General features: G+C 42.9%; 3 protein-coding genes across 3 annotated transcripts in view; 1 reads left to right on the top strand and 2 right to left on the bottom strand.

Moving 5' to 3' along the window:
- Positions 1-24,394, top strand: part of RHOG (ras homolog family member G) — a 1,041,648-nt gene that overhangs the window by 365,649 nt on the left and 651,605 nt on the right. The gene's annotated exons all lie outside the window — the stretch shown is intronic.
- Positions 601-12,767, bottom strand: LOC126935138 (olfactory receptor 51E1). The gene is made up of 2 exons (XM_050756343.1): positions 12,156-12,767; positions 601-3,612 (listed from the first exon to the last, which is right to left on the bottom strand). Exon 2 carries the CDS (start codon positions 3,571-3,573, stop codon positions 2,617-2,619), a length of 957 nt encoding a protein of 318 aa, XP_050612300.1. The 5' UTR covers positions 3,574-3,612; positions 12,156-12,767; the 3' UTR covers positions 601-2,616.
- Positions 15,416-16,355, bottom strand: LOC126935167 (olfactory receptor 51D1). The gene is given in 2 exon segments (XM_050756366.1): positions 15,416-15,875; positions 15,877-16,355. Coding segments are annotated over 2 exon segments (939 nt in total).

Genomic DNA, 24,394 nt, shown 5'->3' on the forward strand with positions numbered 1-24,394 from the left:
TGATGATGTATAGTAAAAGTTATTTGGTAGTTTCACCAAGGCCAAAACTAAACTGGAATAATGGAAGAGTTATATGAGAGATGTGTAAGTGAAAATAAGTTATAGATAACTTCTCTAAGAAATTTGACTATTAATGGAAAGAGACAGAAGGAATATGAGTTTAGACAGATTTATACTGGTTGTTACCACTGTTGCTTTTAATATGGAAAGGGACTTGAACATGATAAATGCTTGGAATGATTCATTTGAGAGAGCGAGGTTGAATATCCATGAGGGAGAAGAGACAATAATGTAAGTTTCCTAAGAAGTTGGGATGGAAGTGATCCAAAACAAATTAATAGAAACCTATATGAGACACAGCTTGATGTCATAATGATTAATAAGGACTTTGTGATACTTACGCTAGTGTGAGGAAATACTTCCTTCTTTGATAAATTTATACCTCTTATGTAGGCATAATGGAAGAAGAGCAGTCTTTCCTGAGCCCTTCAGTTTTCAGTTATTATTTCCTTTAGTTTTTAATCTATTTATTCAACAACTATTAAATTCATGTTTTATTTACAAGGCTAGAATGCTTTAAGAACAACAAAATCATTTTCAGAGACTTGACACACTAATACTTTATTTTTCACTTATCCGACTGCCTGGAACAAATACAAGTGGGAGTTGCAAATGACAGGTTGGGCTCTGCACAGTTTTTTCAGGAATCCAGGCTTCTGGTGATTTACTCTGTGTAACACATAGCTTCCCAAGTCACATTTAATGTCAACATGAAAGGCTGCACATGGGAGGGTTTTATGATCCAGGTATAGAAGTGGCACATGTCACTTCCACTCACATTGGAAGTAATGGCTAGAATTTAATAATACCCAACTCAAAGAAGTCTGGAAAATTGCCTGGCTATGTGTTCAGGATGGAAGGAATCAGGTTTAGTGAAAAGTAACCAGAACTGAATGTAAGCACTATTATGTTCTAGGCACTCTGCCTGGGGATTCAATGATGACCAAAGAGCAGTCAATGATGAACAGAGATGATATTCAATAATAAACAGTGCCCTCATGGGCTTACAGTCCATCAGCAAATACAAGTATTAAATAGGCATTTCCAAACATGATATCCGTTACAAAAGGGGATGAAAGCGTGTTATACGAATCCATATCAGGGAACCTGAGGCTTGAAAAAGAAAATGACTATTACCACATATATGATCACATGTTTTAGTATTGGTTATTTGAGTTTCTTGGTTAAGAATCATATTGTTGTCATATCCTGTTGAAGATGAAACCTATTAACCCTTGGTAATAGCCCCTCAGAAGCAAAAGTGCCCGATTCCCATGCCTAAATCAGATTGCTTTCCTGGTCTCAAAGTCCCTGTTCCGTACTACACAAAGCCCCAAATAAAGCATAGTCCTGAAGATTCTCTCACTTTCCAGCTACCAGTCACACTCAAAAGGCCAGTGTTATCTTCAACACCTGCCATTCCATACTTCCCATTGTAACTGCTGGCTCCCTAATCTCACTGCCTATCAGAATCACCTATGGAACTTTTAAAAATAAATAGCTTGCTATAAGCCCTATGCCAGACTTTCCGAATAAGAATCTTCCATAATGGTGAACCTAGAAATTACTTCTCCTTCCAAGACACAGGTAAAGTGGCAACTGGACCAGGACAATAAGCAATAGCTAGTGGGATTAAAGCCATGAGTTCTGTTACCAGGAAATTCCTAAATATCACACTGGATGAGTGAGAAGAAATTAAATACCTCCTCTAGAAAATGTAAGACTCTGTAAGACATCTCTAACCCACTATCCTATTGGTCTCTCTAACAGTTCTTCCACATAATATGAGATTGGGCATGAAGTCTTTTTTTTTTTAATTTTTATACCTGTATGACCCAATTTAATTCACTGATCCCCACTGAACATCAATTTTCCCATGGCTACAATGAGGGTACTAATATAGCTTTGCCTAATTAAAAGGTTGATAAGAAAATTAAATAGGAAAAACAGTGCCCATATGCTGTGAAAACTCTCAGAGCAGAGTGTGTCAACTTTCATTAATGTCGGTAAATGTACTCTTTTCAAGGCTTTACTTCCAATCTTCCCCTTAAGTGTTAGTGTCCAGAGGAAAAATTATTTCTTCTCTATAGAAGTCATTTTGAAGACAGTCTTTTTCTGAGATCCAGTGCGGTTGGGAGTTCTGAAGAGGAAGATACAGTTTCAAGCTAGATTATCTCATTTTATTATATTCTTGTGTTTATTTTCCTTTTGCCATGCTTAGACCTTTGGCAAATGTTCTCTAGATGTACATTCTTACCTCAGAATGCTGTAAACCATCAGTAGAAGCAGTTTAGATTTGGACTGCATGGTAAAATGGAAAGTAATAACCCTCCAACCACAACCAAGTCAGGGTATTAATAATTATATACAGCAAGAAAACAAAGAAGAAAATAATATTGAAAAAAATGGGATTCCCCAACCAGTTTCATATTTGAAGGATCTGAGTTATATTTTTATTAAGGAAATTTTTTTTTTCTGAATACTGTCTTCCAAAATGTTGACATTAAAATCTGAATCAGAGGACTTCGAATGGAAAAGAAGTTTGATCACTGACACCTAGGGCTCTGAAGCATGTGTGGCCATATGAAAAAGTCGAAGGATGCGCTGCCGAATCTCCTTTGTCTTCACTCCGTAGACAATTGGGTTGAGCACAGGAGGAACCAGCAGATAGATATTGGCCAAGATGACCGGCAGGAGAGAGTCACGCCGCTTGCTAAAGCGATGCACCATAGACAATCCAATGAAAGGTACATAGAATATGAACACAGCACACACGTGAGAGACACAAGTGCCAAACGCCTTGGCCTGGGCTTCACGTGTCAAGCCCAACACAGTCTTAAGAATAAGCAGATATGAGAAGGAGATGAGAAGTGAGTCCAGGCCAATGGCAGAGATGATGACAATAAGGCCATAGATGACATTGACCTGGATATCATCACATGCCAGCTTCATGACATCTTGGTGTAGGCAGTAGGAATGGGAAAGGATATTGGAGCGGCAGAAGGGCAGCTGCTTGATGAAGACAGGAAGGGGTGCCATCAGTGCAGCCCCCCGCACCACAGCAGCCACACCAATTTTGGTGACACGAGGCAATGTAAGTACTGTGGCATGGCGCAGTGGGTGACAGATGGCCACATAGCGGTCAAAGGCCATGGCCAGCAGCACTGTGGATTCCATGCCAGACAAGGAGTGAATGGCAAACATCTGTAGCAGACAAGCATCAAACTGGATGGTAGTGGAATTGAACCAGAAGATGGCCAGCATTTTGGGCATGGATGAGGTGGAGATGAGGATGTCAATGCCTGAAAGCATGCAAAGAAATATATACATGGGCTCATGCAGGCTGTGCTCGGCCCGCACAACGTAGATGATTGTCAAGTTACCTAGCACAGCAATAAGGTAGAGGGAGCACAATGGGAAGGCCAACCAGAACTGAGCCTCTTCCAAACCAGGGAGGCCTATTAGGATGAAGTATGTGGCACTGGATTCATTGCCATTGGGACCCACCATCATGAAGAAGCTGAACTGTGACCAGCACCAGGCAGGTAGAGGCTGGAATGCAAACATAAGCCATTGTCAGATCCATAAGAATCCCAATACCACACCTCACTCTATCCTGACGTCCTGTTCTCTAACTCAAACTCTAATTCCATTTCTTATGCAAATTCTAATCATATTCTAAATGCAGTCTCACGTAATCTAACATAATTCAAGAACCAGACACAAATTCATCCAGTCCTACTTACTAACCCCGTCTGTATTGTTAATCCTGGCAGCAAGTGAAAGACTAAGACAAAAAATTTAAGCATATTCCAAATCATTTAGTTCTCCAAAGAAAGGCTACTGGCTGAATATAAAAGAACCTTAGGTGATAAAAATATCTAATCATTTCCTCTATCCCAGCTTACTTTTATGCTTCCCTATGCTTAATACTAACTGCAATTCTCAGTGTATCATTAGACTATCTTTAAGAAAAAATTCCAGTCCAAGTGTAACAACACTAGTAGTAACAGGTTAATATTGAAACCTAATCCCATCATAAATCTAATGATCTCCCCAATTCTAGACTTAACCCTAACTTTAACATTAACTTAATATTTGACCTTTTAATAACCATTTCAATCTTAAAGATTGAATTGATGATATTCAACTCACAATTCATATTCTATTTTATTATGATAAACAGTAATCCAATAAAAAACTGACACTAAATTAACCCTGAACTCTAACTCTACATTACCTTCTTGTCCAAATGACCACCCAAAGTTTTACACTTGTCCAGACTACTCAGTTTATTTGAAAAAAAGAATGATGGCTATAGTGGATATCATTGGTGTCCCAGCCAGATCCCATTCACAAAGCCAGTGCAACCATCTCCCATCTACAATGAGCACTGAGTGCTAAGGGCTCACAGCTCCCCTTCTTTCCAGAGGATTGTCCTTGGTCAAATGGGAGGCACCTCACCCAGGAGGTTACACTGTGCCCCCATGATGCACATCTAGAGGCCAGTGGCTACCTGACATAAGGGGTACCAAAGGCCAGCCCCATTGCCTCTGGGTGCAGCAAACACTTTGATGCAATTTGTACTTCAGAGCTTCCCAAGGAACCAGCCAGAGGCTTGTCTCCAGTTGAGATGACAGTCCTGCTTAGCTTTCTTCCCCTGCCCTACCAGGATTCCTTCCTTCTTCTTCTCATGGCAACGTACTCCCTCAATATGTCATTTGGACAAGAACCCCCACCTCAGGTTCTGCTTCTAGAAGACCCACCCAATCCAAGAGAGTGAGAGTGATACAACTAGAATACAAACCCTGAGGGGTGATGGCATTAGAAGCACTGGAGGCATAATCAATCCTATAGCAGAATTCAGTCTGCAAATGAACTGAAACTGACTATAAAAATGATTTGATATTACTGCGGTGGGAAATGTGAGACTTGGGTCATCTCAGATTGTATGTCTCTGTTAAGAGTGAACTGATTCCCTCCCTCCCTCCCTTCCTTTCCTGCATCTACAAATATCCATGTGCTCCTACTCTACAGTAGCCCTTATCTGAAATGCTTGAAACCAGAAGTGTTTCTGATTTGGGATTTTTTTTTCTTTTTATTTTGGAATATTTGCATTATACATACCCAGATCAGCATCCCTAATGCAAAAAATGGAAATTTGAAATGCTACAGTGAGCATTCTCTTTGAGCATCATGTTGGTGCTCAAAAAGTTTCAGATTTTGGAGCATTTCAGATTTTGGATGTTTGGATTAGTGATATTCAACCTGTATTTATTAGATCATGTATATTGTAGTTTTTAAATTGATTTGGCCCTTGAAAGTTTGAGAGCTGGGGTAGGGTTTTCTGCATGGGTTACCAGAAAGCAGCTGAGTATAAGTCAGAGTTCATGGCCAGCATCAGGAGAGGTTCCGTGGGCTCAGGCTGTGTCACGAATCTTTGTACCAGCATCAAGCAGTCACCCAGAGGTTTCCTCAGACCAGACAGAAATTAGTGGGAAAACAATGGGAGCATGAATAGTAGAATAGAGGGTGAGAGAGTTTAATTCAATCTGCTGGGAAGGGAAGGTTTAAGGCAGACAAACCATATTTAACCTAGAACTTCAGGCAAAGAGGTCAAAGTCATCAACATCCCTTCTCACTACTGCAGCTTCTCTGCAGCATGTGGCACCGGGAGCAGTTTCCTCCTTCTTAGAGATTCTCCCCCTCCTTCCTGCTGCTCCTCGGCTCTCTCTAATCACTAATTATTGGTTTCCTTTCTGGATCTTCACTCTCCTCTCCAAAATTGTATCTTCAGTGCTCTTCTTGTTCTATACTCTCTTCCTGGGCCATCTCGTCCCCTTCAGTAAATCCATTTTTTTTGTACAAACAATTGATCCCCAAACCTATTTAATGAATTCTGAATTCTCGTTGGTAATCCAGGTTCATAATTCTGAAGACTTACTAAAAGGGTTCACCTGATCGTCTTTCAAGCACATCAAACTCTCCATGTTCAAAAAAAACAAACTCTCTCAGAGGCAGTATTATATAGCCATTGAGACTATGAGCTTTGAAATCAATCTTGCATTCTAAAACTAGTCGAAAACCTCTAGAGCTGTGTGATCTGGGGTAAATCACTTAACCTTTCTAAGCCTCAGCATCCTCATCATTAAAATGATTATAAGAGTCCCTGCCTAATAGGGGGTCAATGTGAACATTAAATCAGATGATAAATGTAAAGCACTTAACACAATACCCCACACATAGTAAGTATGCAAAAAATAATATTTGTTGCTGTTAACCATTTTCCTCCAGTGTTTCTTTTTTTCTGTTATGGGGGCCTGAACCATCATACAAACCAGGTTCTCCGATCCTGACTGCCACACCTCTAGGGTAACCTTCCTCATCCACAAAATCCCAACAATCTAACCAGATGAAACCAGTTCACTCCCTATTATTTTTAAAAATATCCTTGAAACTCCAAGTTGATTCTAGAATAAAGACTAAACTTCTTATGACATGGCTAAAGGTCTGTCTTTCATCACCCAGTCCTGGGTTCCTCCCTCACCATGATCCCTATGATCCAGCCACACTGGAGTTCATGCTATTTCACAAACATAGGGCCTTGATTCCCATGACTCTGTGTCTTTCTGTCTTTTTTACTTCTCATCCCTTTGTCAAGAAACACTGTTCCTCACAGATCTTCTCCCTGACTTCCCGCACTCATTTTTCACACCCTGGCTTACTGTCTCTCTCCTATACTACTTTTCCTAAGCCTCTTTTACCTAGGCATAATTAAATGTTTACTGTTCTGTGCTCAAAAAGAACATTATTTAGGTCTTTTTAAATATATACATGGGCTCTTGATTTACCTTCTTCATAATAGTAACTATAATTATTGCTATATTTTCCCCTGAATTATGAGCTCCTGAACACCAGGAACCTTATTATATTTATTAATTGTTTAGTTAATGTTTGTGGAAGATGAAAATGAGTTTTATCAACAGGAGAGTCTCTTAGTATACATCTAGTGAGGGTAACACAGCCAAGGGCATAGATAAGACTGCCTGTTATCTGTACTAGAGAGACTTTTGAGAAGGATGAGATAATGTTTGGAAGGTCAGTGCAGAGTAATTTTAATTTTATAAAAATAATCTTTAGGGTCAAACAGAAAAGTCCTTTCTTACCCAAGGAGCCAGATGGCCAGAGAAATATATATATATATTTTTTATAATATATAATATAATAAATGTTTTACATATATATGTATGTGTATACACACACACACACACACACACACACACACGAGCAGCTGCAAGGTCCTGGTCCTAATAAATGCAAAGTGGACATGCAGCACAATTTGTCCTAAGAGCAGGATAGACCTAAGATCCCTCACCTGGAGACACTGGCAAGAAGGCTCTGCTACTCCAGAGGGTCAGATATCAATACCATCCATCAGTTTCACATCAACAGACAAGGCAGAGCAGGTTGATACTCAGGATTTTAAAAACGTGCTGTCTTAGAAAACACACTGGGAAAGCATTCTGGCTGGGCATATGCAACAATATTGCCTCTGAAGGTAGAGTGATGTGGTGAGCACAATCCTGGGGCTTAGAACACAAGTCTTGGCGCTAAATGTAGTGAATAATAATAACTGCACAGTGCTGCCATGAAATTGTATGAGATAAGGCATGTCTAAAGGAATTGCAAAAACTAAATCGGAGTACACGTAGTGCATTGTTTTCCACAAAAATGAGTAACAAGGTCTCTGAAAATGTATGAAATTTCATATACTTTTTAATTCCCCAAATTTGTCCCTTAATCACCACTCAGCCTCTATGTACACACTCATACACACATATATTTACTAGCAGTCAATTTCTCACAATAGCAAGACTGGGCACTGATATAAAGATACCAGAAACCAAAAAAAGGAAGATTCAGCTGTTCTGGGAGGGAGGTGCCTAGGCAGTATAAAATGGGCAGCTATCGCTGAGGCTGAAATATCAGGCTGGACCCCAGAAGACTACAGCAGGAGAGAAATGAAGCGATGGAGAAGGAGCCAGCCAGAGAGCTCACGTGCCACCCTTCAGACTGCCCAGCCCTGAAGCGTCCCAATGTTCAACAGTCCCTCCATGAGACAGGCAGAGGGACCAGATGACTTCCAGATGGCCTTCCAGCTTGAGCAGCTGTTAGTAATTAAAACTCAGTGAGATGGTTTTGAGCTCTGGAGGAAGTTGGAACTAAATTATTTTGAAAGTAAGGCATAATCAAGAAAAAATAAACTAACAAAGCACTTTTTTTTTTTTTTGGAAAGCCCACACACTGCTCTAATCCCCAAGGAAATAGCCCTGTGCTGAGATTTTCTGTGAATAAGTTGAACTATTTTAGCAAGTTCCAGGAATGTTTCTTGGGGAACTATGAAGGACATCTTAGCCTTTTCTCAGGAATAGGGGAACAGGAGCTCCCAGCTGTAAAGACTGGAAATCCACATGGAGGCCTTCAGTCCTCTTCCTTCCTTCCCCCCCGGGCTTCAGAACTCTGTCTCCTAATGCCAGCCCAGCCCCCCTCACCAGCCCATCCTCACATTCTTCCCTAGAACTCCTTCTCATAGACCCATGGAAAAGCAGTCAGAGTGGTAGACCAGACAGCAGGAGAGAAATGAAGGGATGAAGAGGGAGCCAGCCAGAGAGCCCAAGTGCCACCCTTCAGACTGGCCAGCCCTGAAGTGTCCCAATGTTCCACAGTCCCTCCACGAGACAGGCAGAGGGACCAGCTGACTTCCAGATGGCCTTCCAGCTTGAGCAGCTGTTAGTAGTCAGAACTCAGTGAGATGGTTTTCCAGAGGGGCACCATTAGCCTATTAGCCCTATCTCTTCTGACCCAAGAGAACAATGAGGTCACCTTTAAACCTGATTTTCTTGTTTTTATAATATGAACATGGATTATTGAGCACCTACAAAATGACAGAAATTATACAGTGTCATCTATATAAATAGTATCTCTAAGCTTGGGACAGCTCTGCAGAAGGTGAGGGTATTTAATTCAATCTGCTAGGAAGGGAAAGTTTAAGGCAGAGAAACCATAATTAACCTAGAACTTCAGGCAAAGGGCCAAGTCATCAACATCCCTTCTCGCTGCACCATGGATCCTCTCTGTATTATGGGTGAGTACTGTGGATCCTTTCTATATTATGGGTGAGAAAACTGAGGCTCCAAGACATTATATAACATAACCAAAGTCTAACAGGTGACTGGCAATGCAGAAACTTAACGTAGATAGTCTCATACCAAAGCCTATCCACTTTCCCTCATTCTAGGCTGCCTTTAATTTTGCTACACCTTCTGAAAGCTAATAAAATCCACCCAAAGGGTGAGATATAAGAAGGGCTTGGTAAGTAGCACAGCTGCCCTGGGTATACTCTTAGAAGGGAAACCAAGAGGGCTGCAGAGGACTCTTCTGCACTGGAACTTGGGGCACTCACCTCCTCTTTCAGTCCTAACTCCAAAGGCTGTGACATGGGTAGGCCCCACAATGGAGATTAAAAGGCTTGTCCTCTACCAACTATTTCCTTGTTGTCTAATTAGAGCCTCTCATCAACCTGTCAAGCAGATATCATTAATCCCATTTGACAGATAAGGATGTTGAGGGTTAGTTAGAGCCCTTAGTGCTAAATCCATTGCTTTACAATATGCCAAGTACTGCCCTACCTCTCTCCATGTCTCCTTAAGAAGGGACTTTGCTTTGTAAGCACTATTTCAATATTAATCTCCCAGGAATCCAACACTGAGGACCCATGAGTTCAGGGGCCCCTCTTGGACTCAGGACACATGACCAGCTCTCCCCACTAAGGTTCAGTGTGGAAGGAGAACAAGGAGGAGATTCATTGTCACTGTCATTATCTGAGCTAAACACACAGAATGTTTCATGCCCAGAGCAATGGAGTGGGCGCCTCTGGTGCTGCTGTCTGCCTCTGGGAATATTTAGAAAAGAATGTCCTTGGAGAGAAGCCCAGACATACCTGGGAGCCTCTGGCTCCTATTCCCAGGCACAGAGAGGGAAGGCAGACCTCAGGGGCAATGCTGTGGCTGGCAAGGACTGGAGGAGCTTGTCAATTGATACTTAAATAGAGTCCCTTCCCTAACATTTTGGAAGGTAGTAGCCCCAAAATTACTTCCACTCAAATTATCTGCATCCACTGCGCCCCACACCTTGCTTGTATTTAATAAAGCAGATGAACTCTTGCAAGGTGTTGGCTACTCTTCTTAAAATGGCCAAGATGAAAATGGAAAGATGAGAGAGAGCAATTTCTAAGTCCCAGAAAGCAAAGTGAGCCCTTACCCCACCCTGCTCACTCAAGTCAGCCTGACCACCTAAAATCACGTCTAGGCAGAGTTCCTAGGGTTCAGGTCTCTGCTCCTCCACTTCCTGAGTAGGACCAGATAAGTGTTCTAAAGATCTACAAAGCTGCGCCTAGTTGCCAGTTCCCTTTAGAGCTACTCTGGCTGCAAGCAAATGTAAGGCAAGGGAAATGCCCGAAGTGGGATTTTGATCAGTGCACTCATTTTTTCAACAATCACTGACAGACTTCTGTGCCAGACTCCGCTGAGTACTAGAGATATAGTTCCAGCCTTCCAAGGGTGGGGAGAAATTGAGACAAATATGTAGCCATCACAGCACATTATGATAAATTCTGGGGAAAGGGTAAGCAAAAGGGCCTCAGAAGCAAAGACAACAATAGCTCAGCGAGCTTTTTAGCCTCCAAGGGCTTCCCTGAGGAGGTGACATCTGATCCATGACTGCAGGACCTGCTGCAGGCAGGTAATGGGGCAACAGCACAGGCAGTTAATGGGGTGGGGGCACAGCAGCATTCAGTTAGACAACAAAAACATATTGAGTGTCAAAAACTGGAGAGAAACAATAGATAGATCAGACAAGATGATGGCTTTTATGGAGCTCATATAACAAGAGGCCAATAATGAGAAGTAAACAAATAAAATTTCAGATGAAGATAAGGGCACAAAAGATCAGACAGACTGATAGGACAGAGAAAGATGGGTGCAGGACACTTATACTGGAGACAGGGGTCAGAAAAAACCTCTCTTAAGGATGTGACATGTGATGAGAAAACACCAGCCATTCTAAGATCCAGGGAAAGTGCATTCCAACCGGGGGAGACAGCAAGAGAAAAGGGTCCCCCAGTAAGAATGATATTGGGGAATTCATGGAACGAAAAGAAGGTCAAGGTGGCCAGAGCATCAAGAGCACAAGAGAGTTTGAGAAGGTGAGGTGAGAGGAGGGCAAGGACCTCATCAGGTAACAGGGTCTTGCAGGATATGGCAAGGAGCTTTGGTTTAATTCTGAGTGACGGGGGGAATTTCAGCAACAGACCTGATCTAGTTTGTTTTTAAAAGTACATCCTGGCTAATACAAAGAGCCAGAGAGAAAGAGAACAGATCTTGTTTGGAAAGCTGAAAGTGACTTAGTGTAGCTGGGGTAAAGAGTACGAGGCAAGGGGTGCTGCCGTGTGGACACTAATCTACTTTTTAAATGGGCTGAAGACTGAATCCTGATCCTAGACACAGACCAAGCTGAGATCGGAGCCCCAGGAAGATTACTAAGTCCCAGTCTCAGCCACAGCCTGACTCCTGATATACAGCATAGAATAAGCCCAGCCTCACTCAGAGCCCCACCTCCACCCCAGCTGCAGCCTGATCCCCAGTCATAGACTGAGCTTCAACCACATTCACCCTGTTCACACACCAAACCCCAACCCAACCCCAATGCAGCCCCAGTCTAACCCCAGCCCAGCCTGTCCTCTGTCCTCATTCACATCAGTCCCTGCCAGCCTCTAGATGGGCATACTAGTAAACTAATTGCTGAAAAACTGTTTGAAAACTACCCTTAGGCCACCGCCAACACCCACATGCTTCTGTTCATCGCACAAACATAGAGATCACTAAGGCTGCCCGTTCTTTGAGTCAGGGGCTTCCTACACATCTCCCACTTCTGGTTCTTCACAGCCTGGTTTCTCATGCACTCAGCAGGTCTAACAGGATACCCCTAGCTGCAAGTAACCCATGCACCTGGACATGCCCCTGGCCTCCTGCACTCACCTCAACTGTATGGAAGGAACGTAGGACCCCCTTTGTCCAGTCTTCCTCCAGAAGAAGTCTGGCAGGCTGCACTGAAATACACCCTCTCTGTCTCCGCCTCCTTCCTTGGACCTCCCTGGTCAGGGTTATTTATTCTCTGCCTTACCCCCTCCCTCCTTCTGCTTCTTCCTGCAGGGTAGGACAGAATGCTGTCCAAACGGTACATCAGCAGGTACCCCTCACTAGCCCACTGTGGTTCTGGACTGCTTCTCAGCTTCCGTGCCCTGGGAGGATATGCCTGGGGGTATGGGGAGGAGGGGCAATGGGGAAAGGGGTCTCTAGAGTCCTCCTCGATGGGCCGCTGGGATCTTCATGCCAACTCCCAATGTGAAGTTAGATAGGGAAAGTGAGAAGAAAAAAGCTAGAAGAAACTCATTAGTAGCCAGCGTCTTCGTGAGGGTCTTTCTCCAAGTCTCTTCTCAGATTTATCAAACTCAAACAGGAGAATGGCAAAGGAAGTTTGCAGAGACACTCCACGGTTAAGTGTCAGTCCATTTCTATCCTGAAGTGTTCTTTCTGTCCTGCCTTCTCTCCTTTGGTGGACCCTGTTTAGGTCCTTGCTGAGCGTGGAATCCACTGGGTCCATCCTCCTTTCCCCAAAGCCCTAGGGCCACATCTTTTTTTATCTCCCAGGCTCTGATCCCTGGGTCTGGCTAACTTATAACCAAGGCCCCCAGGAACAGTGCCTCTGCTGTCCACTCTCTGGCCTTGGATTACTGAACTTCTGGCTGAGGACAGAGGACATGGTTTCTTTAACCCTCCCTACCCCCAACACCAGGCATGTAAGACCAATGACATCTGGTTTGTCTCTTAAGGGCAAAAATAGTCAGAGAACATTTTAGAGAGTTAGAGAACAATTTGAATGTAAAACTAAATACTTCATATTTTGAAATAAGTAAAAACTACATCTATAAGTAGAACAACATGATTTTTAGTTGCGCTCTCATTTTTTACTGATCAGTTTCACAACTGTAAGTTTTAAATTCAGAACACAGGACATGCTAACTTAAGCTATGCTAAAATAGATAATGGCAAACCAGACCATTCTAACTCAGACCACATCAAAATTACTGGTGACAAGAGCTTCTGGTGCCTACAGAGCCTGTAGCCTGACACTTGCTATCAGAACCCCGGAGCCATCTCTGCTGCCTCCATTAACCTCATTAACTTAGACATGGCGAAGACTTTAAAAAATACCAAAGGGACTTCTACTTCCATTCAATATGGAGTAACAGTGAGACATGTGGAAGGGCAGTGAGACATGAGACAAGATGAATAATGAGGTGAACGCTACAGTTTTTCAGCTTCCTGCCTTAAGGGAGTTTCCATGTGGCAACAGAAGGGAGACTGACTGGCTTCCCCTCCACCCTTGCTTTCCCAGAGGGATTAGGAGAAACTCCCTACAACCAAGGCTTTTTTTTCTTTTCTTTTCTTTTTTTCCTGAGACAGAGTCTCACTCTGTCACCAGGCTGGAGTGCAGTGGCACGATCTCGGCTCACTGCAACCTCCGCCTCCCAGGTTCAAGTGATTCTCCTGCCTCAGCCTCCCAGCTAGCCAGGACTACAGGCGCACGCCACCACACCCAGCTAATTGTTGTATTTTTAGTACAGATGGGGAACCGAGGCCTTTTATGCATGCTTGGCAGACCAGCCAAAACGGGAAGGGAGAGGTGAGGATACCACGACCTGCTATTGAGGCAGGAGGGCAGGGTTTAGGGAGGCCAGTGCCTCAGATAGCAGAGGCAGGAAAAGTGGGAAGAGGTAACAAAAGCCCTGAAATCTTTGTGTTCAGGATGAAGAAGGTGTGGTCTGGCCTGTGAAAACGTGGAGTGAGGAAGCACCATGTTTCCTTTCATTCCCACAGACTGAGCTATCACCCAGGCTGACCCCAGGCCGAGAAACTGGGCATCTTAGAGTCGTGTCTCTCAACTTTGGAAATTATTTCTGCTGCTCACAGCCAGACTTTTTCAGTCTCCCTCTTCCATTCCAAGATACATACAGACACCACACATCAATCAATGCTCAGAAATACAGATGCTGTTCCCACTCTTGTATCACACAATACACACCCAACACTCAAAGAAAGTTTGCCTTAAAACATATATACCAGACATATGCACTAACATGCCATGAGTACCAACAATATGCGCACAGAATTCAGACACACATTTTACCAACTTACAACTAATAACACAGATACCGCACAAAATGGTTTTACATCACAAATATTATGCACAGTAGACATATGCCCAAACACGCTGAAAGATACATGCATCCCAATACTACACATTCCACACACTCATGCACTACATTCACATATTACAAATATGAAGAAAAGGTAGTGGCAGCATTTTTACCAGATACACATAAAGGTACTGCCCACCATACAGATACAGACACCAGCATTCTCACATAGACACATATATATACCAACTAACAGATACCACAGAAATACAAATGTTCAGTCAGAGACACGACTCATGAAACATACATGTGCCAGGACATAGCTACCACACTCACCAGGACACAGCCGGTATGTATTCCATGTGTGCACTCTCTCTCACATACACGCACACTGAAAAGCACATGTATCCACAGAAACACACCCACAGATTCACACCCACAACCAGAATACATGGCACCCTTATGGACAAATAGTCGTATAGAGTCACACAGATGCAAATTTGAGAAATCTGCCAACACACCCTCCTGCATACAGAAACTTAAACATTGCATGTGAGCTGCCTCTTGTCTTGTTGCTGTCTCTCCAGTTACTATTCCCCAAATGCCTTCATTAACCCCTGATTACGGCTGGGTAACCACTTTAGGGTATTTGCAATAACTTTTATAGTCCATGCAAATTCACCAACACGGGCACATGGGGGCAAGAACATTAAAATCATACTTCAAGACTGGAATGAATCATGAGGTGTGATCTTTATAGCCTCCCCATGTCAAAACTAGATGTATTTTCTAGCTGAGAGAGAAGGAGAAGGCAAGACCACCACAGCAGAGGGACTAGGGCAATCATTCTCCAGGATGTCCAGACAGGGCCATAAGTTCAGTACTGACACATTCCTGGAGACAGAATACATGACCTACTTAAATTGCTGGAAGAAGACAGCACAATAGGTTTGATGCTTTATTACCACGGCATTCGACAGGATCCTAATATTCCCATCTTCCGTAGTAGTAGTAGTAGAAGTGAAACACTAGGGTGTCTCACTTGCCACCTTGTGAGAACATACGGAGGACCCTTGAACGGATCTCTTTGGTCTTGGCTCCATAGACAAGGGGGTTGACTACGGGTGGTAGCAGCAAGTAGGTATTAGCCATAACTACATGGAGCAGGGAGGTGGGACTACCCAGCCTATGCACCACTGAGAGTCCAATCAGGGGTACATAGAAGACCAGAACAGCACAGAGGTGGGAGATGCAGGTGTTGAAAGCCTTGAGTGCCGCCCTCCGAGGGGACAGCTCCAAAACAGCCTGCAGGATGAGGATGTATGAGAAGCCAATGAAGAGGGAGTCCACACCCATGACTGAAAGGATGATGAAGAGTCCATAAACTACATTGACCCTGGTGTCAGTACAGGACAGCTTCATAATATCTTGGTGCAGACAGAAGGAGTGTGTGACAGTATGTGTTCGGCAGTAGGGCAACCGCTTCAGGATGAAGGGCCGCTAGTCCAATCTTGGCCACAGTATAACCCGTCAGCACAGAAGCATGGTGCAATGGGTGGCAAATGGCCACAAAGCGGTCAAAAGCCATGGCCAGCAGGACAGCTGACTCCATGGCTGACAGAGCATGGATAAGGAACATCTGGGCCAGGCAAATGTTGAACTCGATCTCCTGGATGCCCATCAGGAAAAGGCTGGCCATCTTGGGCATGGTGATAGAGGAGAGGACTAGGTCAACGGTGGAAAGCATGGTCAGGAAGAGGTACATGGGCTCACGCAGGCGCCTCTCCACGCGAATGATGAGAACAATGGTCAGGTTACCCAAGGTGGCCAAGGCATACATAAAACACAGTGGGAAAGCCAGCCAAAAGTGTATGGTAGGCCCCAGGCCAGGAATACCCACCAGAAGGAAGTATGCAGGGTGGACCAGAGTTCCATTTGAAGTGGCTGTGACAGGGACCAAGAGCTGGGGCTTCTGCATCCCAAATCCAATGTCTAGGAAAAGGAAAAGTAGAAACATCATTCAATTGTGGCTCAGAGGAGAGAAAGGACTGATGAGGAAAAAGCACTGGAGTGGTGACAGTAGCAAACAGGACTAAGTCATCCTAGTAATTCTGAACCCTAGTCTCTCTCTACTCTGATTCTCCTTATGTACAACTTCCTTGACACCTTGAGCCTTACCCTGACCCTCCAAGGCCCCAGTGCTGCACAAGCAGATTCTATTACTGTCCAATGAATCTCAGTGTGTAAAACATGTAAGATAGTCCTGCATCTTCAGAGCTGATGTTGCTGCCCAGGCCACCGCTCTTAGCCTCTTCCCATCAGAGTAGACTTGTAGGATTGCTTAGAACGGTCCACACTGACCAGCTCTTCTGATGTATGCTGGGGTTAGGGTGGGTCTGGGTTCAGATTTAGAGGCTCAGTCTATAGCTGCCTTTAAGACCTATTATAATCTAATTTAAGATAGGGAGCAGAGGCTCAGTCTGGGATGACATTTCAAGAGAGGTTTGTGTTTAGGCCTGAATACCATTTATCAAACTTTCCTGATAGAATCATCTAAAGTAATTGAAAACACCATCCCTCTAGGTCCTGCTCCAGGCCCAAAAAACCAGAATTGCCAGGGCAGGGTTTTGGAAATCTTTTTAAAAAATAATAAGCCCCGCCGGATACAGTGGCTCACATCTGTAATCCCAGTACTTTGGGAGGCCGAGGCGGGCTGATCACGAGGTCAGGGGTTTGAGACCAGCCAGGCCAACATGGTGAAATCCCACCTCTACTAAAAATACAAAAGTTAGCTGGGCGTGGTAGAGTGTGCCTGTAATCCCAGCTACTCAGGAGGCTGAGGCAGGAGAATCGTTTAAACCTGGGCAGCAGAGGTTGCAGTGAGCCAAGATCACCCCACTGCATTCCAGCCTGGGTAACAGCAAAACTCCGAGTGACAGAGCGAGACTCCAACTCAAAAAAACAAAACAAATCAAACAAACAAACAAACAAAAAATAAGCCCTTTCCCCTAGGAAATTTGTGCTTTAAATCAGAGAATTTTGGGGAAAGTTGTTCTGGTGTTCTTGGGGGCAGGGAGGTGAATGAAGAGGGACTATCATTTCCATTTCCAGCTCCCAAACGAACAATAAACAGCATCTATCATCAGGATCTCTCAAGCCCCAGTTGAGAGTCAGTCCCAACTTGTGCTCAGCAAGAAGAGCATGTCATGGAAATCAGATGCAGCTGAGACATGAAAAGAAAATCAGCCAGTGCTGCTGCTGTTACTCCAGTGTTCACAGGCACACCCCTCCCTCCACCTACTCTCCCTGGTGATCACACAACGTCCCAGGCTCAACTTCTTTCTCTCTACAGACCACACTGTTCTAAGCCTGTATCCTGAGATTCAGCCATATAACCTACCGCCTCCTTGATATTTCTACCTGGATAGCCTATGGGCCTCCCACTCTTCTTGCCTCTAACAGGGACCCCTTTCAAACCTGTTCCTGATCTTAGAGAATGCTACTGCCCAGGACCCAGGTCACCCAAGTCAGGGCAGCTGGTCTCATCTTGACCCCTCTCCTCTTTTGCCCCACATGCAATTCAGCTTTTCCAATTAATCTATTAGGGCCATTCCTCTTACTTAATACACCTCCTCCCAACTTCATTATATTATCCACTCTGCCCTGATTATAAAAAGAGCCTTCCAACTTACCTCCCTGCCTCAAAACCTAGTCTATTCCAAACCACCTTCCACACCACTGCCATCTAAACAGTAAAACTGGACACATTGGGCTCCTGCTGAGCAAGTTACAAGTGATTCCCATAGCCTTCCAGAAAAGTGAGAACTAGAACTCCACAGTGTGCAGACGGCCCTTCACAGTGTTCCTCTAACTCAACTCTCCAGCCCAGCTTCAGTTTCCTTCTTCATTATCAATCACCACCAACGCCCCCACCACCACAACACACACGTGCACATACACACACAAATACACACTCATACATTTTTTTTCCTGGTAAGGTAATTCCCCTTGGCTTGCTTAAGTGAAGAGTAGGAGGTAGGAACTGAGGAGTCCTGTCCTGGGACAAAGGATAGGCAAAGCTTGGAATGGGTCTCACAGGCTTGAAGAAATTCCTCTGTGTAGGAACAAGGTCCAGGAACCCGGCTACTGTAAGCTGGAAAAGGTGTACGCTGGAAGTCCTAGCCAAGCAGCCAAGCTGACTGATCAAGGCCCGGCTTCCTTACGCAATGAGCCCTCTGTGCCTGTATCTGCGGACCTTCCCGTTGCCTCCACTCCCTGGGCGCATTCACCATTAAGGCTTCCCCAGCGCATGGAGGCCGCCCAAATATAGCTTCTCTGGGGGCCCCTCGGGAGTGTGAGGAGTGCTGGAGAGCGAACGAGTAGTGTCTCCCTGGCACTGACGCTCCGCTCAGACGCCCAAGGAAAGCTGAGCCTTGACTCCTGCCCAAAGGGACTGAGCTCCGTCACTATCCCTCTGAGCCCAGCTCAGGAGACTAGAGGGAGGCTGTGTCGCGGGGCGGAAAGGAGAAGAGGAATAACGGGGCTGGAAGAGAGTTGCTGCTGGAATGGAGGGGTGGGCACTCAGCAGAAAGCACGCAGACAGGGATACCAGCGCTCCGAACACACTAACTACCCCAGGGGAAGGGAGCTGTGTCAGGGACTCTCGCTTCTTCATGCTGCCACCTTGTGATCGCATAGGGGATCTGCAGCCTCGTGGCCGTCCCTGGGCAATGGCTCTGAGGATGATGCCTTTAAGGACCAAGGACCCAACTGACTCTAGCATCTGAGCTCCTTCCAGTCACTACTCGACGTTGCCCCTTAGCTCTCCCTCTCACCCTCTCAAGCCCACCCTTTCTTCCCCTTGGGTCACTAATCATAGATGTTCCTCCAGAAATGAGTCTGTGTGGCATATTTGTTTGAACATGGGGCTCTAGAAGGAAACAGACATGGGTCCACCCATTTATTACTAGTATGACTACTATAAGCATTTCACATGAAAGTATTTAATGTGAAAAGCAAAATGAGATACTAGCAAGTCTCCAGTGAATGTTTGTGTTCATTATTATTAGTCAAAACAAATGGAAGAGCCAATGATGTAGGAAATCCAGTAGACAGTGCCACAAAAGACAGAGGAAAAATATATTGAGAAGGAAGATTGGTCAGCAGTTCAGAAAGTTGCTGAGAGATCAAGTAGTGAAAAGACTGAAATCAAAGGTCACTGGCTACCTGGATAACAGGGTGGAGGGTGGAATCTTGAATGTAGCAGTGTGAGGAATGTGTTAGGAAGATATGAAGAGAGTAGATGTAGACAACCCTTTTAAGATATTTGTATGTGAACAGAGGAGTGAAATGGACAATACTGGGAGGATTTATAGCTCCATAGAGATTTAAAAATGTGTATTTTGGAACTAGAAGAGACTAAATGTCAACAGGATGGAGTTGGTAGAGAGGGTCCTTGTCCTTTACTCCTCACATTACTGGTAGCTACGGCACAAGAAGACAATCTGTCTTCCTCCTCTATATAGTAACCATGAGTAATCTTACTTTGTCCAATAGCTTTCATCACCCAAGCAGGCCGGACCAATCTCCTCAACTCCAAATATGGTGAAGTCTATTGGACATCGGTGTCCTTCAGACACCTCAAACTCAACACCTAACTCATTATTTCTAAGCTCATTGATTTCATTATCAACTAAGCTCATCATCTCTGGTCTTCAGTCTGGACCCTGCTCCCTGTCTGTTTTATGTTCCCTGTCATATAAATCACTCCGTTGGCCATGTCAAAAATTTAGAAGTCATCATCCCTGCCTTCTCCCCATCTCTCTCTCACCTTCCTCCCCAACCACATCCAGTCACCAAGTTCTCTTTATTTTATCTACTAGATATCTATTTTGTGAATCTGATTATCTTTCTCCATCTTTTTTGCCTTTTCTTCATTCCAAGCCAAGACAATCTTTTGCCTAGATTATCAGAATAACTTGTTCACTGGTCAGACTCACTGAAGAACTTTCCTACCAATCTGTTGTCTGTGCTGTGGCCAGTGTGATCTTCCAAACACAAATCAGTTCATGGCGATTCTCCATTGCCTTTAGAATGAACAGTTGAATTCCCCATTGCCTGTAGAATGAACACACTCCTGAACCCAGCTAATAGGAACTCCATAAACCATCTCAGTGCAATTCTCCATCCCCATCTCCAACCATTTTACCTCCCTTTTTGCATACATAAGTCCTATTGGACCCAAAATATTTCCATATCTTCAATGTGCCATGCTCTCTCTCACCCTTCAGCCTTCACATATATTTTTCCCCTGGTAAAAACATTCATCCCATTCCCAGTTTTAATTCTTAGCCTTTTCTGTTTAAACACCCTTGCTTAGAAAGACTTTTCTTGACCCCTAATCTTGGCAGGACCTCTTTACCCTTTTTCTCTTTGTTTTACTGATAGCATTTAATGTTGTGATAATATTTTTCATACTCATGAACATATCTTCATATCTTTGTAGGGATGGTGGACAGTAATGTGTATGTATAAAAGGGAACATGTACAGAGTCCTCTTCTATCCACTCTTAAGGCAAAAATTATTGGTCTTGTCGATCTGCACTCATACCTCACAACTCTATTACTTCAATTGAGGCATTTTTAATGGGCAGTCCCCTTAAGTTATTAGTAATATTAATGACATTATGTACCTAGTTGGCATAATTTCCACAGGCACTTTTCAAGCATTCATTTTTTTTTCTCTTTTTATATTAAAAATAGATCTTATTAGGGTGGCCCACGGTATGACTTTAAAAATAATAATTTTCCCTGTACTTATGTTTCAATATTTTTTGAAAGAAAGAAGGGAGGAAAAATCACTCAATGTAAATGGAATGCTAAAAGGGCCAATGGATAATGGAGAGCTTTGGCCAAACATATACTCACGGCTTAGGAGATCCTAAAAGATATGAACTTGCCTAATTCGACAGCCCCATCTCATGACACCTCAACTCTCCCTCAATATGGCCCCATGTTGGCATCCTCCTAGTTCCTTAAATAAAGTTCTCTATCTGTACACCTCCTTCCAAGCATTTGCTCAAATGCTTGTTTTATCTGGAATGGTCAACCTCTTTGTTTCCCTCCTCTGAAACCTAACATTTCTTTAGTTTCTGTTTTAGGTGCTATTTCTATAAGAAAGTCTTTCCTGTAAGAAGATGTTTTCTTGTTTCTGTAGTATCCAAATTTCATTTTCAGATGACCAATGCCATCGTTTTTTGTTACGAGATAATGATATGTGTGTCACACACAAAGCCTTACTACCTCCCATGAAAAAAAGAGTGTAATTGTACCTAAAGATAAAATGATTCCTTGTGTTAATAACCTGTTATAAGGCAAGAAAAAGAAACATGGTATGAGAGTTAGAAAATGAAATTAGTGGTTATTTGTAGATTAGTGATTGTATATGTAGAAAATCCAAAAGACTCTATTGATAAGTTATTAAAAATGAGTATGTAAAGATTGCTGAATATGTCAACTTACAAAATTCCACCATATTTGTTTATAAAAATTTTTAAGTATTTACAATAACAGAAAAATCAGATGTCTAAGAGTAAATCTAACAAAGAATGTAGAGGAATCTCTGCACAGAAAACCACAAAGCATCCTTAAAAGAAACTGAAGAAGACCTAAATAAGTGGAAGAAAACACTATTCTTTGTAATTGGAAAACTCGATAATGTGAAGAATTTAATTAGACCCCAAATTTTTCTATTGAATCAATACAATTCCAATAATATCCTAATTGGTGATTGTGTAAAATTTGATAAGCTTGATTAAAATATACATAAAAATGTAAATTGCCAAAATTAGCCACAAAACTCTAGAAGAATGGGACAAAGGGAGATTTTATATACCAAATATCAAAAATTTTAAAACTATAGTAATTATGCATATGTGGTATTTGTTCAGGGATAGATAATTGAGCCAATGAATGGAAATAAAATTTCAGAAGCATACCCACTCATACACAGCCAGTTGTTAAATGACAAAGGTAATTCTGTGAGGCAATCAGAAAAGGAGAATTTTTTTATTAAATGATACTACAATAACTGAACATCCATATGGAAAAAATAAAATTTGAACCCTAAATTCACACTACTTATAAGAATTAATTCTTCATGGTTTGCATATATAAGTACAAAAGGCAAACCAAGTAGCCTTCCTGAAGTAATATAAAATAATATTTTCATGACCTCAAGGAAAGATTGACTTCTTAATGCCGTTAATTCATCCATGAATATTTATTGAGTGCCTAATATATGGCAGGTACTCTTCTAAGTGATGGAAACACTTTACTGAACAGAACAGAAAAGGAGTTTTGTAGAGCTTACATGCCAGCCAGTATGATTTAGTTTCCTGTGTAGGTATATCTGTCTAGATGCATGCCAGATAGTTTTTTTTTACTTGTAGTTTATAAATTTCACCAGGAATTATCTAGAAATAGATATTTTATTTTATAAATAAGTAAGCATGGCATATCTTAAGTCTTAAGACTTGGGTCTTTAGCTTATTAACCTTTTCTCTCCTTTTTTTTTTTTTTTTTTTTTTTTTTTTTTTGAGACAGGGTCTCGCTCTGTCCCCCAGGCTGGGGTACAGTAGCCTGATCATAGTCCACTGCAGCCTCAAACTCCTGGACTCAAACTTATGGACCTTTTCTACCAGTTATTTTCTTTTTTTTTTTTTTTTTTTTTTTTTGAGACGGAGTCTCGCTCTGTCGCCCAGGCTGGAGTGCAGTGGCCGGATCTCAGCTCACTGCAAGCTCCGCCTCCCGGGTTCACGCCATTCTCCTGCCTTAGCCTCCCGAGTAGCTGGGACTACAGGCGCCCGCCACCACGCCCGGCTAGTTTTTTGTATTTTTTAGTAGAGACGGGGTTTCACCGTGTTAGCCAGGATGGTCTCGATCTCCTGACCTCGTGATCCACCTGTCTCGGACCAGTTATTTTCTTGACTGTTGATTTTATTCCATCTTCCCCATCCCCGCTTTCCTTCCTTCTAGAATGTGTGTATTTGCCCTCTGTGTCTTTTATCTATTCTCTCCTTTCTATATATTTGTTGAAAAACAAAGAACTAAGCATGATCAATTTGAGAGATTCTTTCAGAATGTTGTGCAGAAAGACAATGCCCACTTGGCTTCTATTCAGCTTCTGTTCAGTGCTTTTTGTTGTTGTTGTTGTTGTTTTTAATGTACACATTGAAGTTTTAGATATTCAAGAAGATATTTTACCTCTTCCTTCTTTTGGCCCAGAATCAATTGACACAGGAGTCAGACAGCTAAAGATAAAAATGTAGGTGTGATAACTGAAAAAAAATACTGATTTGGAGGGTTAGAGTTTTCATATGTGACCCATTGACTTTCAGTTCTTCATATCCAAATTAACCTACCCAGCTAGTCATAATCAGAGTACAACATCACAAGGACTCCCCCACCCTCACAGAGGTGAGTTCCTCCTGAAATGGCAGGGAACAGACCTGAATGTATACCGTCTATAACCAGGTAGATTCAACAGAAGGACCTGGACGGGGCTGAGCCACAATGGCTACTTCCTTCTCCAAAACTCACTTATATATGTCACTCAGTGCCAGAGGGAATGGAAAGAAGCCAAGAGCTCTACTCTAATGGAAATTCTTCTACATGGGAAAGAGGCCAGGAAGAAAGTTTTCCCCATATAATTTGCACACTGTGTTTTATTGTTATCGTTACATTCGCCACCCTCCATCCCATATCCACGGGTTTCATATCAGCAGATTCAACTGATTGCAGATCAAAAAATTTCTAAAAAATAAGAAAAACAACTTCCATCAATTTACTTCCCAATTTATTATAATTCATATGTATTAGCATGAATTATGAAACTTATATCTCCTAAAATTTTGCCTAATCTTTCTTTTTCTCTATATCTTTCCCTCTTCCCCTGCTTAGTCCTCCCTCTCACATTCTTTTTCAAACACATACTCATTGACAGCAGCACTGTGCTAG

The sequence above is a fragment of the Macaca thibetana genome, chromosome 14 (assembly GCF_024542745.1).
Source record: "Macaca thibetana thibetana isolate TM-01 chromosome 14, ASM2454274v1, whole genome shotgun sequence".
In the NCBI taxonomy this organism is placed as follows: Eukaryota; Metazoa; Chordata; class Mammalia; order Primates; family Cercopithecidae; genus Macaca; species Macaca thibetana.